The sequence below is a fragment of the Manacus candei genome, unplaced genomic scaffold, assembly GCF_025592945.1.
Source record: "Manacus candei isolate 608988 ecotype Guabito, Panama unplaced genomic scaffold, ASM2559294v1 h1tg000067l, whole genome shotgun sequence".
Classification (NCBI taxonomy): domain Eukaryota; kingdom Metazoa; phylum Chordata; class Aves; order Passeriformes; family Pipridae; genus Manacus; species Manacus candei.
The window spans coordinates 11899617-11919435 of record NW_026138115.1 but is presented as its reverse complement, the minus strand read 5'-3'; the positions used below and the strand labels follow the sequence as shown (position 1 = coordinate 11919435).

Genomic DNA, 19819 nt, shown 5'->3' with positions numbered 1-19819 from the left:
CCTGGTGAAAAGAGGCTAAAAATCTTACATCATCTTGATGTGAATGAGAGCTAAGAATTTTACAGAAACTTAAACCTTGTAAGCAAATCTCAAATGTGCACTTGTATAACAGGTTTTGAGCGAGTCTGGCTCAGTGTTTACTACTACAGTATAAAGGGCTGGGTTTCTTGATGTATATTTCTAGTTGGCATTTTATCAAGGAAATAAACTTTGGTTTTTATTTATTTTGTGACATGTGGATTGAAACTACATTTTCTCTGTCCAAAGCCTTGATTTAAAAGCATTAGATCATTAAATTAGAGGCTTTCGCATAAGACTAAAATTGTAACCGAACAAATTATTTATGCAGAGAGAAGCAAGATAAAGTTTCTTTCAAGAGTTCTTTAACATATCAGATTGATAAGAGTCAAAACACCTTTACTGCCATTAAATATTTACCAAGACTTGGCTTTTGGAAGAGGGGCAGTTCAGTGCAGCGTGTTTGGCTCCATGCAATGCTATTGATTAGCTATCAGAAGGACATAGTTAATGGGTAACTGGAGGTATTACAGAGCTCTCCACATTCTTGTCAAGTCTTTTCTCTGAAGATGACCTAAAATAAAGTCAGTTACAACTGGCATTCACCCTGAGACAGATTGCACAAGCTCACCTACGGTATGAACAAAAGGTTCACAAGGATCAGTTGACCAGATCTTAGGCAATCCTTTCTAGTAGTTGTTGTCATCACTGCTGGACTTTAGAACTGCACGTGTTTACATTTAATTAGAAAGAACACACAGTTTACATCGCACAGTAGCTATCAGTATCAAATCAGAATTGATTTCCGTTCTCTTTCTCAAATGACTGTTTCCTTCAGACTAATTAAAAAAAGGCACATAACAAAATGACTCATATAAATTTTAAAGCAAAGTAAACACTATTCCCTGGAGACAAAAATAAAAGTCAACAGCACATAGTCATTACATTGAGCTTGTTTTCAGGTGATTCTGATGCCTGCATGATAATATATATCAGCACCATCAGATTGCTTTTGTATAAATGTATATATGAAGTACCCCTTTGCACTGAGTGGACAGTTCACTGTTTCAGTTTTCAGAGTCAGGATTCTCATTTGCTTCATCGGAATTTTTGCAGTTTATCTAATACAAGTTGATTCACTAATATTGCTACTTTTTGCAGAAGGATTTTGTTCATTTGAAATAAAATTGTCTGTGTCTAGGTAACTTGTATAAAATGGAAGTGAGAAGCCATTATCTTTACCAGTGAGAAGCTGCAAAGAAAACTAAAGGCCCAACCCAAATTAGCCTTAATTTCATGCATAATTTCTAACAAAGAAATCTCTGTTAGGTTTTATTAGTTCTGCAGAGAAATCTAAATTCAAAACTATGGTGACAGGTGACACTGATTAAGGTTCCTAGCAGAAATGCCTAGCTCTTGAACGTGCTCGTTCTTTGTTGTCAGGAAAGATTTCCGTGGTTGGCATTTTGGAGAGCAAAGGTTCATGCCTGGAGTGCTGCCAAGCCTGCGGGAGCTGAAGGGGTTGCTGAAAGTCCAGACTGGGTTGGTGGGTGTGTAGGACTGCAGGAGCTGATCCTGAAATGCCTGGTCAGAAGGCCTAATGTTCCTTTATGCCATAATAGCCTGGTTTCCTTGTGAGCAACAGCATTCAGAATGAAGTTCTTGGCAAGGATAATCAGAAAAAGACAAAAAGTAATACATAGTGGTTTTAATTACCTAGTAATACACTGTTTTCTACCAGTTCTAGTTCTTATATGCCAGTGGCTATTATTTTAGCACTTTCTTAATTAAGTTTAGCTGTGAGGAAAATTATGCACTGTTCTTTCAACAGATGTAAAAAATATTTTCAAAAACATACTCTTGGAATAAAAAATAAATCACTGTGACCTTTAGGACAAGATCCTCTGTCTCTCTCTTCCACCAAGCTTGTGTTTCTGCAAATCCCTGACATCGGCAATTTCCCTGCTGGCCCCAGGCCAGAGCCACTGGCTCCACACCACCCACGTACACACCCCTTCGGTGATCCATGTCAACCCAGTGGCCTCCAGCAACCAGCAGAGAGGCGCAGGTGCTGCCAGTTCAGCCTGGGGATGGGGAAAGCAGCAATACCTCTTGTCTGTGAGCCAGCTGTGCCCGTCTTTTTTGCCCACTGCCCGCAGCTGAGCCAGGGGCTGCTCTGCCCCTGCTCACACTTCCCAAGAAAAGCAGACAGGGGGCTGTGAAACATGGTAAAACACAGAGTTGCTGGCACCATCTTAAAAATCCATTATATTCAAATATTGAGGTCACTCTTGGTGCCAGTTCTGTCTTCGATTAATAGATAAGATTCCCTCTGTATTTGCAGTGTTACCTAAACAGTCTATTACTGTAGGGAATAACTACAGTATTACAAATACTAAGTTAAAGTTATTTTGTTAACTGAAGCCATTGGCAAATACTTAAGAATGGCCAAAGCATATGAATTGACAATGAAGAACAGATACAAGATAGCAAAATTCTCTATGTAACTTCTGGTATGATAAAGTAAGCACCACACAAAATAAAATTAATTTTTAAATTTCAGGTTAATTTTACTTACTTAGAAGCAAGCCTTTAGGGTGCACTCTGTGAATGATTGGGCTAAAATATGCTGATACAGCCAATTCCCTGTCAAAACACGACAGGAACATTTTACAGAAAGATGGTTCTAGGAGAAACAAGTAACCTAGGAAAACTGTGTTTTATTGAAAACACAGTCTCCTAATTCGTGGAAGAAATTTGAGAGCCTGGGAATCTGTTTCTTGCAATTAACACAGATACATTGCGGAATCCTGAAGATATGTAATTAATGTTAACATGTATCAAGTAATATTCAAGATTAAACCATAAAATCTAAAGTAGTCTCTTCTGTAAACTTGGGTGTGCTATATCTGTGTTTGTGAAAAAACATATATGTATGTGTGAAAAAGGCTAAGTTATCATCTTCCAGTCAAATCAATTAGAGCTAATAGAGACCCCAACCCTAGGTGCATCATGTACCCAGGGAATTCAGGTGGATTCCTTAGCTACAAGCTATTAACTATGGATCTGTGATCTAGCAGAAGAGCACTACAGCTGCCAAGACCTCAAAAACCCTTCCTTCTACTCATCAGTTTTGTATATGTTTTGCTCTGTTTTAACCAAACACTATTAATCCAGAAACTAGTTTTGTGGGAGTCCTGGGCCATTTAGTGGTGGGGTGGATGTGAGGAATGATAGGTGGTGCTGAATGTCGTGTGCGTATCACTCAGATGGGGCTATGCTAACTGAGCAATTTGCCCAGGGTCTGCATAAAGTGAACAGTAGACATTTGGTTACTGTGGAACTCCCTAAATGAAGGGTTTGTAATGGAATTATGGTTTCCAGTTATTTCTTGTTTGAGAGCATGTCTCACTGGTCCTTCAACTTCAAGAAAGGCTCCAATGACTAACTCGCATATAATACCTTAATACCTCTCACTGGCTGGTCACAGGGAAATAGCAGGGACACTGCAGTAGTCCTGGTGAGTGAAAATGAGTCTGAAAAGAGACCGTTTGCTGCTTGGCATCACCAGAAGACCATCTGGGTTCAATTTTGTCCTAAATTCAGATTGTGCTTGACATAATCTGGGTTTCTTGACATTGGTGAAACTCAGAGCACCTTTCAAAGGTAGCATTGTGATTGCTCTTATTTAAAGACGAGGAGACTGAGGCCCAAGGAGGAGAAATGTGTTTACCAGTAACCTTTAATTTGTATTTGTTGAAAAATGGAAATTCTAAGATGGATGACCATCAGTTTGAGCTTTCACTGTTGCCAATGAACCTGTGCTTGCATCATGTAGTGTCTAGACTGTTTAGACCTTTGTACAGGTCACAGATTTCCCTAGATCATTACAGGAGAGAAGCCTGAATCTCAGGTTTCTGCTTACTGTGGATCCATACTCACATGTAATTGGTTTTGGACAGTACGGACATACATGATCAGCACTAGTAAACTAAGAATGCATGGGTACACCACACATGAGAGCGACGCTGCGATGGACTGTGACAGTGGAAAGTTATGTGCAACAAGCATTCCTGTTGTAACCCCGTCCATGGCCTGTGCACTAGAGTCTAGCACAGCTGCTGCCTTCCATTAAATTAGTGAGAGATGGTTGGTTGGTTTTACTGAGAAGAAAACACAGTCCTCTTAACTTGTGTAATCGCAGATGAAGGAAGGCTAGTAAAATATTTGTCTATGGTAGGGCAATGCCATCTAGTTACCAGTCTACCAGCTGTCATGCTCCTGACTCACATGTAACGCAAACTTGATCATTTTATATCCTCCACTTTACAGTGAAATGTCAAAGTCCTTCTAGGTCTTATGGGCTTTTTATTAATATCGTCTTATTGCAATGTTTGTAAGAGTACCTTCGAGGTAGTCTTCAAGGTATCGATGCTGTATGGCCTTTGAGTGCACTCAGCAGTATTAGGGGACACTTTTCAAAGCCATCCTGAGTGCAGGATAAGTCCAAGAGGTCTACAGAACTTACTCAAGTGTGAAAAACATTTGTGGTGAAAATCAAGGTTAGACCTACATGTCTTTGGGACCATTGGATATGTTTATCGCTGGGGTGGAGGAAGAGGGAGGGGACGTGTAGGGAATGTTTGGGGTTTTGCTGTTGGGTTTTTTTTTCCTTTAAGTGGAGCATTTCTCTATGTTGTTCTGTAATTGCTTCAGGTGGAAAATCATTTCCCACCTCGCAGCAAAAGTATGCCTGGCAAAGCAATAAGTGTTTTTGGAGCAGCACTTCATAGGGTTGATTTTCAGCCAAAGTCAAGTCCCTCTGGGAGCAGTTACAAGTGGTGATATTTTTTAGCAGACTTGAAGCTACTCTGACTTTGGGGGCTGAGGAAACCTCTTGCTATCTGCAGGAGCTGCATAAGTGACATCATCACATGTCACTTTTTCTTCCACCTGGACATGGTTAAAGTGGGCCCTTGAAGCTCTCATACCAAGCTGGAGCAGAAAAGAGGCCTACTATAAAGAACATATGAATTACTGAAATACAGGAACTGTTTGAATACTTCTGTGACCCATTCTTCAGGCCTAGAACTCCCTTTTATTTTTTATTTATATCATCAATATTCTTTGAAGACATAATCATTGGGACATTGATGAAGGAATTTCAAATTAGTATCAGAAGGGACTAAAAAGTATTTTAGCAAAGCACATATTGATGGAAGTCTGGCAATTTCATTCTTTTGGAAAAAAAAATAAATTAAAATATCTATCAACCACAGTGCCTTTATCTGGAGGAATAACACTGGCTACAAAATATAGATGTCAGAATCTATTGACCAATCAGATGCAATCATTATGAGTTAAGATATGTAGTAGTAGATCACAACCTGTATTGTTCATGACCAGTCTTTGAGAAGGATCCCAGCTGTAGCCACACAGACACAGTATTTTAAAATCTAAATAAATTACTATATTTTTCATATATTCTGAAGAAAAACCTCTCAGCTGGTGTGAACAAGTTAGAATATTAAGGCTATCCTCTATTTTTTTTTTTTTTATTTAGGGACCCATATATTTATTGAACAGTTTAGCTTCTCATCTGTCTTTTTTTTTTTTAATCTTGTGCCAGGTGTTTAAGAAGTGGGCAGTAGTGGTATTTCGGTAACCTGCTTTCAACATTATTTGCATACCTTTGTGCTTTTCCATGGTGATCAATGCTCAACCATAGTGGAATTTCAGTCAGTAAATTTTATGGGGAACTGCTAAAGGAATTTTTTTTAATTACTCTGTTCTAGGAATTTAATGTCCCTTTATAAATATTTATATTTTAAATATGTCTTCATTTAATTGAAAAGGTTCTTCACACTATTTTCAGATAACCACAGCTAGTAGGCATAATGACACTTCAACACTCTGACCTTTTAGCTTCTCTGTTTCTTTTAGTTCATCCACTTTTTTTGGCCATGTATATTATATTTTAGTTCATATATGATTTTTCTCCTTAGTCTGTTGGAACAGACAGTGTTCCATACAAACACCTTAATAAACTACAAAGGAATAAAATATGCTATTGCATACTAACAGCTGTCATATGGGCTGTCTTGAATATTATAATCAGTATGCACTGCTACTAGAAATCCACATTGAAATAATGTTTGATTTGCCCAAAACTTTCTGGCACACAAATACAAAGCATTTAATACTGTATTCTGTTTTGTGCAATGAAAGAGTATTTGCTTTGTGCTCTGTAATTTGGAATCTCTATGAACATATCTCAAACTCATGGATAAAACTGAATGAGTTGAATATACATCCATGGCACTACAGTGTGAAATAGATGACAAACATGTCTACTTTTTGCCTGAGTGAAGCCAATACAGTGGGTCTGAAAGGAACTTGCAAGAAATTACGGTGGAGGACACTGTAGATATTGAAATGTCCCCTGATAAAACCCTGACAGATCATCTTTCTCTGTCTACTACAGAGAGGCTATTTAAGACACGGAATATTTTAATACAAGTGTTACTAGCTTATTCAAACCAGAATGAAGAAATATTTTACATTTCCTCTCACAAAAAGTATTGACCAAAGATCTTTAGAATTGGTTAGTGTGTGCAAATCATTCATATTCCAAAGTAATCTTGCTGATTTATTTATTTTTATTTTTTCATTGTATTTTTTATTCCTTTCATTATATCAAAAAATTTCATTTTGCAAATAAACTCCCTGTAGCTGTTGAGTCTGCTGCTTGCTAAAAGCGAGTCCTGTGTAACATGAATTAATAACACATCAGTAACCTACAGTGATTAATTCAATGTAATGTAAATCACACTAACAACTTTTTACTGCAGCTCAAAGGTGATCAACAAGATGCTACAGCTGAAAAATGCTGTCTTTTAAGTTTTTGCTGAATAGGTTTTTTATTTTTTTGAAATTCTGGTGGTTTCTATGTACTCCTAGAATACTTCTGGAAATGGATTGTTCTTTTTGTTCTCAGTCACTTCTGAAATAAAACTTACTTTGCTAGTAGTGCATGTGAGTCCATATATGGCAATATTAAAAGTATTAATTAAACTGAGTGTAGTATTCTTGCAGCTCAGCCTTAGACTGAAACTTAGTAATGTGTATGATTTTGCTTTCCCAGCTTATACAAGTCTTTGTCTGAAGGAACGAGCCTGAAGAATCAGCCTACCTGTGCTTTCAGTACTTCTGAAGCTGGACTGCACGGCAGGGAGGATGTTGTGACCCTAACTTATCGCCAGATTGAAGATCTGGCAGCTCAGCTGCAGCAAACGCGGTCAGAGCAAAAGGACACAGAGATGAAGCTCCAGAAAGCCCTGGAAGCCTCACGGGAGGCCAATGAAAAAGTTCAAAAGTAAGTCACTTGCATTCCAACAAAAATTGAAATTGAAAACCAAATGAAATGTTATTTCTTTAATATTTTATTTATAACTGAAAGTGTGGCAGAACATTCTTTAAAATTATTCCTTCTTTGTCAGCTCATTACCTACTCAGTGTGAAGCTGATCATTTTAGCAGTTTTGCATTATTAGGCAAGTCAGTGTGCCTCTCTGTACTGTTATGGAAATTGTTTTCTGCATGTGCAAGGCACAAAGTCTTTCCATCTCCTATGAATGGTTTTCACTGTCTTTTTGCCCTGTGGTAATCCTATGGCAACAGAGTATTTGCCTTTATAATTGCACAGTAGAATATTAAGGTTCTCATTTTTTGTCTGTTACACATCTATCAGGTTTCATGCTGTAGTAAGGGCTGATGAGGTGGTTTAGAGATGGCTTCAAAATCTCACTGAGAGCCACAGGAAATCTCTGAGTTAGTGAACTCTCTTTCCCACTATAAGATTCCCTGTTAAAAGTTTACTGAACTCCAAAACCTGAAGTTCATGTCTACTGAAGTACTTTTTGTCATATTTGTTATTATGAGCACATAAGCCTTTGAAAGACTCAGTGCTGGGACATGGGCAAATGTGTAGGCAGAGCCTCTTGCCAGTCTGGCACTTCTCATCTCTGCTTTACATTCGGCAGCTGCAAAACACCCCTCTCTTACCCTTCCAAAGTGGTTGATGCTGAATTGATGCAAATTGTCCTGTCTATATTTGTCTTCAACTTTAATGTCTGCAGCATATTTACAGAGTACCCAGAAATTGGTTTTTAATATATTGCAAGGACTTAACAAGAGTTTTTCCTATTTTAAAAAAATACGTGCTGAGTTCTATTTTTTTAAAAAAAATATTCCTATGTTTTTCATATATTTGTAACTGCATAAAATATAGTTAAGATAGTTACATGTGAAAACGTATATTTTCAATCACCTCTTTAAAACTTCCAGTGGCAGTTTAATAATCATTCTGGTCTTTATTCTGAGCACTTAGATATATTTGAGACTTCAACAGGTGTGAGCTTGATAAAAATAAACCTATGAAAAATAATTTAAAGCATGGTAAAGAGAATATTGATTGAACCTTTCTGTATCTTGTTTTAAGTTGTTACATGTAATTTTATTTATAAACATTTACTAGCCTCAGATATTTAGATGGAGGTTGGGTTTTCATTACTTTTTTTTTTTTTTTTTAGTGAAACAGTGAAACAGTCTTGTTTAATCCTGTGTACCCGGGGTGGCTAGAGTAGAAGTGCAGCCACAAACTAAATTAAAGTAGTGGTGATGCACCTCTATAGTGAAAAGTATTTATGTAGCACGCTAAACTACTTGGGAAAATTTTGGTCGGGTTAGTTTTCATCATTGCTAAGATCAGACAACTGAGCCTATAGCAAAATTAAACAATTGGTTGAAGTCTTTTGATGACAATAGCATGCCCTTTTTGCCAAGAAACTGTGGAAATGCTCTGTGCGTCTTCCCAGCACCCAGAGTCATCCACCCCCATCTTATAATTCAACCTGCAAACAGATTAAGCAGCTGAGTTTGTGGAAAGTGTGTTTACTTTGAGCTAAGAACCCTTGTGTGACACTATAGAGATTCCTCTGACACCTCTGGGAGAGCTACACAGACAGTTCGTACTCATCAGCAGGGAAACCGGGCTGAGAATTCCCAATTTCTTTGTAACCAAAACTGCTTCATACAAATCACTGTTTGGCAATTAGGCAGGAACTCATTTGTTAGCTTAGCATTTTATTTCAGAAATGTAGGATGTTCTGCATTTCAAAAAGGAACTGACAATTTATAAACCTGTCAATGGGTAGAATTGGTATTAATTACAGCAGTATTAATTATTAGCACTGCCTTACAAGGATGTTTAATGTAGTTTAAAATGTGACACTACAATTCATAGTCTAAAGAGAGTTCTGAAATATCTGTTTTCTTGACTTCTTTTAAATGCACCACTAAAATTGAATTCTGACGTATGAGGGAAGTAGTTTTATCAGTTATATAAACTAGTTTCTCAATATTATTCAGTAAAATAGCAACAGTTAAAAATCAGGAGAGGAAAATAATTATGACCTTCATTAAGGAAGAATGTAATTGGAATAATTAAAATAATGCTGAAAAAAGATGTACTTTGTATCTTCATACAATGTAATTCACTGCTGTTCACTATACCTTTGCTAATCTGTTCTCTGGCAACACTAAAATATTTTTTAATGTTCTTAAAAAATTCACCATTTGCATTCAGCATGATATGCAGAGCTTGAAACAGAGATGTAATTTCTCCATGGCGTTGCCTTCATGTCAGCCATTTGTGTATCCCCTGACAATTGTTGCTTTCTAAATGTGAGATCCAAGTCAGAATAGTGGTCCTGTGTTTTCTGTCAGGACAAAAGGCATCTAAAAAATTTCTGGATCCTGTCCCACGTGGAATAGCAGCTGTGAACCAGAAGGGGGATATATTGGAATCTGCTTATAGTGAACTTGGACATAGTAAAAATCTGTTTATACTGAAGTAGGGTGAACATCTCACATTGGCTCACAGCAGTGTGAGATATAAATTGAGGCTGTGCGCTCTTGCTGTGAAGATGATTCACTGTCCTAACAGGGGTGATGGTGTGAGACAGAAAATGTTGATGCTCAGAAAGTGACCACACAGATTTAGCTGCATTTGTTTGAATCTATTTTGATTTTGAAACATTATCAAGATACACATTAGACTTAAAAGAGCGCTATTTAGTTTATAAAGCAAGTACATATCTTAACTATGGTCTGTGTAAATAAATGCACACATAACACAATACATATTTATTCAATAGAAAATTATGATGATCTGCATGATAATATTTTTAACCAATACTCTGTAGAATGGCTATTACTGTAATTTTCTATATTTAATTAATGTTTCTAATTCATGGTTACAAACAAAGAATTAGGACAGCAGCACAGAATTCTCCAGGAGTGTTGGTATAGTGCAAGTTTGTCCTGCCTGAGAAGCCAGGAGCCAGCTGGTGCAGCCCCAGCAGGGAAATGGGGCTGACCTGGAGAAGGTGGCTGGGAGAGCCTGTGAATTAATTAATACCTCTGCCAGCAGAGGAAGCAAGGCATTTTAAAACTGTCCTTCCGGCTGGAACCTCTGGGATTGTAGAGTGGCTGCTGATGTCAGTGAGATCAGAGAAGGTTATAATGTAATACCAAATCAATATTAGCCAATTATCAGTAAAGGTTGAGGCCACTTTTGATGTGGTTTTTCCAGGAAACGTTCTATTTTTCTGCAACAGCTTTGTTACTGGAGTGAATTTTAATGCAATTTGTCTATTGAGGGCTTCTATTTTTTTGTCATAATTTAATGATTCTGGCTCAGTAAAGCACAGCTCTGCATGTGAGCACAGATGCACGCACACATTCGTATAGCTGTGTAAGATGGCAGAGGAGGGTGAGTGGGTAGAATTTCTGTGTAATCCTCTAAAAATAAACAAAATCCACAAAGTAACAGTGCAGTGCTAAAATATACAGGTATGAAAATAAGCATAAATGGTGAGAGGCATGCTGCTTGTGTATTTTGTCAAGGTAGCTCTGATTCTGAATAAAGCAAATATGAAAGTGATGTAAACTAGAAGTTATTGCTTCACTTGTCCTTAACCGTTATTAAAGATATCTTTTGATTTTTTTTTCTAAAGGGGAAGTCAGGAAAGTTACAGATTTGGATAAAAGAAAACTAAGTGGTCTACTGAATAAACAGTTTTACCAAAGGAAATTATTATCTGTCATAAATGCAATTCTAGATTTAATAACATTTGCTTTACTCCTTACGCTTTGATTTTTTGACCATCTAAATTTTATTGTGACTAGAACACACCCTTTTTTTTTTTCTTTTTTTTAGTCCTGAATTTCCCTCTAGCATTTCTGAACATGCTTTCTCTGCTTTTGTTGTTGTTCACTTAGTTTCTTAGCTGATGCTGATAATTAAGTTGATCGATGACAAAATAGAAGCAAACAGTTCTTATAAGCAGTTGACACAGTTGAAAAGAATGCAAAAAAATTGAAAGAAATAAGAAGCAAGCATTTATTAAGTAGCTAATGTCCCCCTCTTCTGCAAGTCAAACTAATCTGCCTTCCAAGTACGGGAGCTGTGTATGTTTCACATCAACATCCAGGACGTTCCTCAGTGCTGGCTGGAGGGTCTAATCTTTCCCAGAATGATCTGAGCAGTGCAGTTCAAGAACAAGAATGAATATTTGAATAATCACACCACAATGTGAGATGACCCTTCGACAGGGGACTGACCAGATACACATATGGATTTTGGGAAGAAGCTCTGATGCTTTTTTTTAACACAGCTGTGAGAAGAATGTGGCTAAGACCCAGTAGTCTTTCTGGAGTATAGCTGGTAAAGGAAACCATGAGGGGAAGAGAATTTAACACATGGGTGTAAGAGAGTCCGCTTCATTGATGCGATCTGAGGGGAATGTCTAATGACTGGAAGAATCAAACTTGGCAATGAAAACACAAAGCTCTTTTCATCAATTCAAACGCAGACTCTAAAGCTGCAGATGGTTACCTCCAGCCTTGCCTATTCAGTGAGGGGTTGTATAAAATGGCACTTTGGTGAATACTAATAGATCAAAATAAAGATTTAATAACATAAAGATGTGGTGTTCATTTTTAAATGAGGATACAGGTCAGTGTCTCAGAAAAGAGTGAAATAAGTATCTTTATGTGTGGGTCTAAAGTCTCTGGAGATTTTTAACTGCAAACATGATATCTTTAGTGTTCAGATTGTATTCAGTACAGGACAGCTATGCAGGGAAAAGGCTAAAAGCAAGATTTCTGAATTATACTAACTAAGCCTTTTTGCAACATGCAAATGTTGTTAACTAGTTATCTCCCTTTTAAAATCATACCTACATATATTTAGTTGACGTATACATTGTAGCTTGTTTGCGTTCAGTCTCTTGTTGTAGAAAAGAATGGAGCTAGTTAATTAGAAATTGCAGGCAGAAGCACTACACAAAAGAAACAAGTTGTACATTCACTGAGACTTAAAGCTGTTTGTTTTGAAGGAACCGCCAAATGTTAAGAGAACTCAGTTTAAATTTGAGAGAGCTTTCTTTTATTTTCTCCTTTCAAAACAATAAATACTATTTGATTTCTTACTTTATTAAGATTTTATATTTAGATGTTGAGACTTTCCTATTTTTTTACTTACAGAACTGTATTCCAGTAAATGTCAGATCAAAACATTAAATACTGAATTCTAGGAGTACAACATGATAGAAATTAATAATTTTACTAATTTATGTCAGTAAATAATTTGGCACATGTCAAAAGTGATTTTGATTTTAGTGAAAACCACTGTCCTTCTTACTGCTGTGAAATTCTACTGGGTTTGAATAGTTGATTATCTTTTAATATCATATGGGGAATAATTTAACTGGTGCTGGCATTTTGAAATGTAAAGTAAGTTCTGGTGTCTTGCTGAAGAATGTAGATATAGAGCTAGTTTCTTGGTTGCAGCACACTGACTTTGCTCTGTCACACTATGTTGCATTCATTTGTCCAAGTTAAGGATATGGCCTGTAGTTTACTGAGAAACAGATGCTGATGGGTACATTCAAAAGACAAGCAAGTGATGGCAAGGTGCTAAGAATCTGTTACTTGCTACAGCAATCCACAGAAGTCAGTGGTTATCAGAGTTCGTATGGAAGGAAATGGGGAGCCAAGGAAGACAACTTTTGTAGCAGTTTAAGATACTATGCAAATTAGCAATGGTTCTGGACTTTCAGAATTGGATCAAAACTCATTAAAGGAGATTCAACATGGAAAAAACTGCCTGATGAGGACTGATGTGTTGGCTGCCTCATACAATGATTAAAAGCAGATTATAAGCTCCATGGGGCCCATAAGAGATACACAGTCTCCACAGGCAGGGTTTTATGGTGTTTAGGAAACCCACACTAGCCAGATGGAAGATTCCCAGACACGCAAAACTACCACATACCCTGAAGAATTCTGCAGAGCTGATGCAAATTTATTTGGCATGGAAGACATGAATAGGAACATGGGAAAGTCCAAAATACAAAATTTAGTAACAATCGCTTCATATCATATATGAGAATGTTACCATTCATTAGAGTAGCAGTAACAGACACTGTGAATGTAGTGGATTTAGAGGCAATAGGCTGGAAGTAGTCTGCTTTAGTCAGTGATGAATTAAGACTGACTGAAATGTGTGGAAAAAAGTCATATGTGATCTAACTGAAAGCAATATGTAGTAGGGTCAGAATTTATTTAAATACTTAGAATTCTGCACTAATGCTAGTGATTCCTCTCAGAAAAGTTCCCCTCAGACTGCACTAATACGCATGGTGAAATGATGAATTAGTGTAGTAGAGATACCTGTTTGTTGTAATAAAAGAATTGTATAAACCAGTAAGGTTATGTTCAGCCTTAGAGAAATTAAACATATAGACAGAAATCAATTTTCTGGGTCTGGAGGAAGTAAAATATTGAACTAGTATTTGAATATAAGGTGAGCTGAACAAATTCAGTCATCATTGGCATATTCTCTGGACTGTTGAAGTTATACTGCATTTCTGTATCACTAGGCAGATATTGTTTCCCTTGGTAAGGCTAACGTATTATTCATGCAGTACAAAAGGAAATATATAACTTTTGGAAAGCTGTAATGAAATGTATTTTCTGCATTGAATTATATTACTTTTATTGAATGACACTTCACTTCCACTTCTTGAATTGCATACTTCATGTTACAGTCCAGGTCAAATTTGCAGGCTGTGATGGAGGGAATGCCTGATAACTCAGTACCACTAATACTGATAACTTTCCAACCCAAAGGAGACAGGACTTGCATCAGCATAAGCAGAAAACTTCCAACTGAAAAAGTTATAAAGCAATTGTCTTTTTTGTATTTTCTGCCTGGTTTCCTTGAAGAACCAAATGGAGAAGCATGTGCCAAGTCAGAGTAATGCACATTGGTTTCACTGAGATCCATACAGAGCAGTGTGAACTCAGATATTTCTTTCAAAAGCTGGCTTGGCATGTGCCCCTGCCCCAGCCCTATTTTTCTAAGTTTTTTGAGAGCAGGGATTCTCCTCCAGGCTGTGGCAGAATGGATCTTAATTTCCTTCTCCATCTGTGGAGATCCTGGTTCAGATCTCCTGTGCCTCAGAGGGGTGTTACAGCCACACAGGTTTGATCTGGATCCTCTCCATTCCTTGTCTTGAAGTAGTACCACACAGCAGAAAATAGTGCCAGTGTCTTAGATCAGAGAGGAGCAAGTAGGCTACTCACCTCTGAGAAGCAAGACTTGGCTTTAGGGCTTTTTCTCAGTTTTATCCAGTGCCTCTTGAATATAAATACAGAGCTAGTATCAGAACATCCATCTCCCATTTTCCAAGTGGGCATCCTTGATCACCACCCGTAGAATCACATCTTCAGGTCTAATAGCATTTCATATGGGTTTTTTGTAGAAATTCATGGCATTAGAAAGAAAAGTACAAAAGTCTCTTCAACCTTGGAGTGTACTGCTCTCCTGAGAAGTGGCAGATGTGGGTTAAAACCAAGTTTTCATTAGCTTGACTGAATACTCTATCTGATAGTATTATTTTTTATAATTGTTTTGAAAAGGAGGACTGGCAGCACTGCTATTATCTTTTCACCTTAAAAAACACTAGTGACCTCGTGTTAATTTTAGAGAAGGCATCTTGAGAACCTCTGGACAGCTTAAAACAGGATACTTAAAACAATAGAATGAGATTTTAAAAAAAAAAAAAAAAGAAAAGAAAAAAGAAAGAAGGAAAACATCCCTATTTGACTAGTTTAGAGCACCTCTCTCCTTAAACTACTTGTTGCAAATCCCATCCTATTGTGCTATAGTGCTCTCTGTGCAGTCTGGAGGAGGAGTGTCAGTCCAGAGCACATGTGGAGCTGCAGATCCTGTTCACTATACCAGAGCCCTGAAAGATGACCTTGGTGATGTTCAGAATTGCTGCAGCTGAGCCCCTTTGTAGTATGAATAATTCACAATATCTTTTGACATCTTCTTTTCATTTGAAGATGGCCCTTAATAACGCAGGTTGCAGTATCACTACCGAAAGTCTCATACAGTTATAATGTGGGATATTGCCAGAGGAGATTATGGCATATCCTTCTCATGGATATTTTGGGTGTCATAAATTATAATGAGACCTGTAGTATCCAACAGTTTATGATCAATGCCAGGATTATGTTCAGTGGTGCACTTAACAGAATTAAGACGAGAAATCCCAACTAAAGGGAATGTCAAGTATGCCTTTTGTGCATTCCTTGCACAGCCAAGATATCCATTGGCTGCAGGGAGTTTCACATGGATGAAGAATGCAAAACTGCACATACAGTCTAAGTCGAGTATTTATTTTCTTTTTGTAGCTATGGTTTACTTTTACTTAACCTCTGTAAATTGGGGGTTGCAGTGCAGATATTGTTTTCTTAAAATGTGGGTAGTTACAACATAAACACAAATATTTATTGTCATTTGAATATTTATTATCTCAGCCTTTCATGAAAATAAAAGCAGTGCTGAAACTTTATTCTCTCAAACACTAAAATGTATTCTATGAAAGTCAAATGTTTTCAGAGTCAACATAATCACAGCATCCAGTTTTTGACCTGTGTGTTCATTTACAGTTTACTTATAGCCGCTTCACAGAGGTGGAAGTTTGTAGATTACAACATGGTTTTATTGATTTATCAGTAGCAAAATACACTAAGTATACTCAGTAAACTGGATCAGCTAGCTCTTGGCCTTGTATTGTATAATATCAGCTTGTTGTGGAATACTTCAGAACAAAATCAGAATGTTGGCATAGTTAACTTCAATGGTGTAAACCAGACTTGCAAAGACTAATATTTAGTAAGACCAATAACACAAACAAATTAGATTTTGAAGTTGTTTGCCTAATAGGAAGAAGCATACTGACACAGTATTTGTAAGCTTATAGTTAACCATTCTATGACAAATTATTAAATAACTTTGAACAGCAGACTGAGTGCTCCTTGAAGAACAGCAGGAAAACTTTTTCTCAGACTTGCTTTCTTTTTCCAAGACGATAAAACGAGTGTCACAGCAAATACTCATTTACTTTAATATTTTATATCCAAATAAAATAAGTCCATGGCATTTACATTGCCGTTACTAAATAGTATTTGGTTTGTTTGCAAGAGTCATTTATTTGTGGCTTGGCTGAAGGAATAAAAATAAATTTGCGGTTCTTTCTGTTAATACTCATACTGTTTCTTAACATATGCAAAACATTGAATACTGTAAAAGTATGTGCAGAAGCTCAAAAAGAAAGCCCAGACTTTCTGAAGCTTCTGAATTACGTATAACATTTCAGAGAATTGCTGGGTCAGTTCTTTACAACAACAAATAGAAATAACTGACTAGGCCAGTCAGGTATTTAATTTTAAGCAAACTTGAAATCATTCAAATTTTTCCAGTGCTGAAAATTAAGTATACCTTTACTAAAGCAGGGGCTAGTTATCTGAGGAAAAAATTGCAGTTCATGTTTCTAATCTAACACTGAGTCATTAATTAATAGTCAGATTTTTCTATAAAGTTAATTTTTTTAAGAAGATTTTGTAGAAGTTCAGCATCAACTCTCTTTATGAGAGCTAACAACAGCTTTAACCTCATCGTTGCCACTGCTGTTTTATTGGCAAGTTGCTGTCACGTGGGTATAAGGATATAGATCTAAACACTAAGCTGTAGGAAGGCATAAATCTTTGTGACCAAATTTTATCATTTCAGCTTCAGATCATGGAATTCTTGCCCATAGAAGGTATCAGAATCCAGCCTTTGAATGAAAGACACTGCAGGTATTGGAGATGTGTATAACAAAATTGTTTTATTTAGCACTTTATTCTGTGGCTCATAATATATCCATTTCTATCACCTCAGTCTTTGATAAAATAATCATAAATAACTTGAGGGATGTAACAGATGCACATCAGATAAAAGGCATATCTAAGTCATGCACTCAAAAGACATTTCACTTTTTACTCTTACACTTTCACATAGAGATTTTACTTTATGCTTTTGAAGAATTTTTTGAGTCTTTATGTAAAGCCAAGTTTTTATGTTTTCATCAACAGAAATTAAAAGGTTTTTCTCCTAAAATCAGTCTAATTCATGTCACCACCTGGCAGAATTGCCACCAAGGCCTGAGTATGCAAGCTCACCAGTTCAGAAGAATTAAAGCTGTCCTCAAAATTATTTGAAGGTCCACTTCTCTCCTGAGTCAGTCTTGGTTGGGAATTCACTCACCTCCCAGGAGCAGGAGAAGCTCATTTCCAGTTGGATGGCAGCATCATGGAGCAAAATAGGTCCAGAAGGCCAGTGAAAAAAAATCTCATGTGAATTGTGTTGCTAGAATGGTGCAGAAGACGACTGGAGACAGTCTGTCCAGCAGCTACTGGAGAGAGGTTACTGAAGCTTAGAAGTGGAAAGGCTTTTATTACCTTAATGGCCTTAAATGGCTGATAATACATTAAAGTGTTTTAAGGAGCACCACGAATGTGTAGAAGACAATTTGGTCTGTGATGTTAAGTCTCAACTGATATTTTAGAAACCCTTTTTTTGTGTGTAAATGTGCAGTTAGGCATCTTTTCTGGTTTTATCACTGCATAAGAGCCTGTTGCACCATCACCATAATAGACAAGCTTCATGCTGATGACATCTATCTGTAGTATATTGCAAACACTAAGAGGAGGAGAGGATATTTTGTCCATGGATTTTTGTTAGTTTTTGAGGGAAGACTGCTCTTATTTTTTCTAGAAATACTTTTCAGAAGTATGACACAAGTGTGAGTTGCCCTCAAACCACCAGAGTGGTGGGGAATTCAGCTATCAATCAGAGTCCATTATGAAGGACTTACCACAAGTAGAAACTTAATTAAATGCTTTGCTTTTACATCCCAACCCGTTTCCATTGTTACTTGTCCTCTCAGTGATATGGAAGTCATTCCAACTTGGGCAATATAACATTGATGATAAAATACATCAAACCTATGTAAAGTCTCTTATTTTCAGTGTGAAGTGTAGGGATTTGATAATGGTTTATAGGAAGGGCTTTTCTCTCCACAAGCTCCAGATTGCTTTTGGTCATGTGGTGGGACCACCTCAGGAAGGTGGAACCTAACTGAGAGCTGCCCAGAGCTAGCAAGTCTGCATCAAGTCTGTAAAATATATGTGGAATCAAGAAAAAATCTCACGTTGTCTTTTTTGTTTATGATGTGGAGTCTGCCAAAGCTGTGCTTTGATGGGATGTACTTGGGAAATAGCCTGGGTAGTTGTAGTAGTTTAACCCAGCCAGCAACCAAGCCCCACACAGCCACTTCCTCACTTCCCCACCAGTGTGATTGGAAGGGTAAAAGATAGAATACTCATGGGTTCAGAAAAAGACAGATTAATACAGAAAAGCAAAATCTGCACATGCAAGCAAAACAAAACAAGGAATTCATTCACCTGCAGGCAGGTGTTCAGCCATGTCCAGGAGAGCAGGGCCCCATCACACAAATCAGTTACTTGGGAAGACAAACAACATCACTGCGAATACCACCCCCTTCCTCCTTCTTCCCCCAACTTTATATACTGAGCATAATGTCATATAGTATGGAATATCCCTCTGCTCAGTTTGGGTCACCTGTCCAGCTGTGTCTCCTCCCAGCTTCCCATGAACCCCCAGCCTCCTTGCCAGCGTGGCAGTATGAAAAGCAGAAAAGGCCTTGGCTCTGTGTAAGCCCTGCTCAGCAATAACAAAAGCATCTATATATTATCAACACTGTGTTCAGCACAAATCCAAAACACAGCCCCTTACCAGCCACTGTGAAGAAAATGAGCTTTACCCCAGCCAAAACCAGCACCGCAGTACATCAGTATTTGCAATTGTACAAACCCACTGTAAACCAGACTTGACCAGAACATATCCAAAAGAGGTGGGACTGCCTTGGAATAGGCAGCTGAGAGGTTCAGACTAGGCCTTAATAGGAAGGCTTGTTTGAAACACACAGAAAGGTGTAATGTGATGGTTTCAGAGTAGTATTTCTAAAGTTTAGTCTCTTAATAACCCCATCCTCTGCAGATCTGTAAATGTATATTAATCTGCTCATCCTGCATCCTGAATCCTGTTGTTTTAAACATATTGAAATGCTGCTTGTTTTTGATAATCAATTTTTGACATTGCTGAAGGTGGATTTAGAACAAACCAAAATCCTATATAAAGTAGGTCCTTTTTTCATCTCCTGAAATACACCTCAGTTGGATATAGAATAAGAAAACTGGTGAGCTGTTGCCAGTTGACATGGTTCAGAACACAGATTGAGAAGCTGAGAGAGAAGGGCTCT

The 19819-nt window shown here is 37.4% G+C and overlaps 1 protein-coding gene across 12 annotated transcripts in view; it reads left to right on the top strand.

Moving 5' to 3' along the window:
• Positions 1–19819, top strand: part of MIPOL1 (mirror-image polydactyly 1) — a 203100-nt gene that overhangs the window by 156783 nt on the left and 26498 nt on the right. For all 12 annotated transcript variants that reach the window (XM_051806544.1, XM_051806534.1, XM_051806539.1 and 9 more), the window contains one exon: positions 7163–7393. In XM_051806544.1, coding sequence (XP_051662504.1) covers positions 7163–7393 — 231 coding nt within the window. The remainder of the gene's footprint in view (positions 1–7162; positions 7394–19819) is intronic.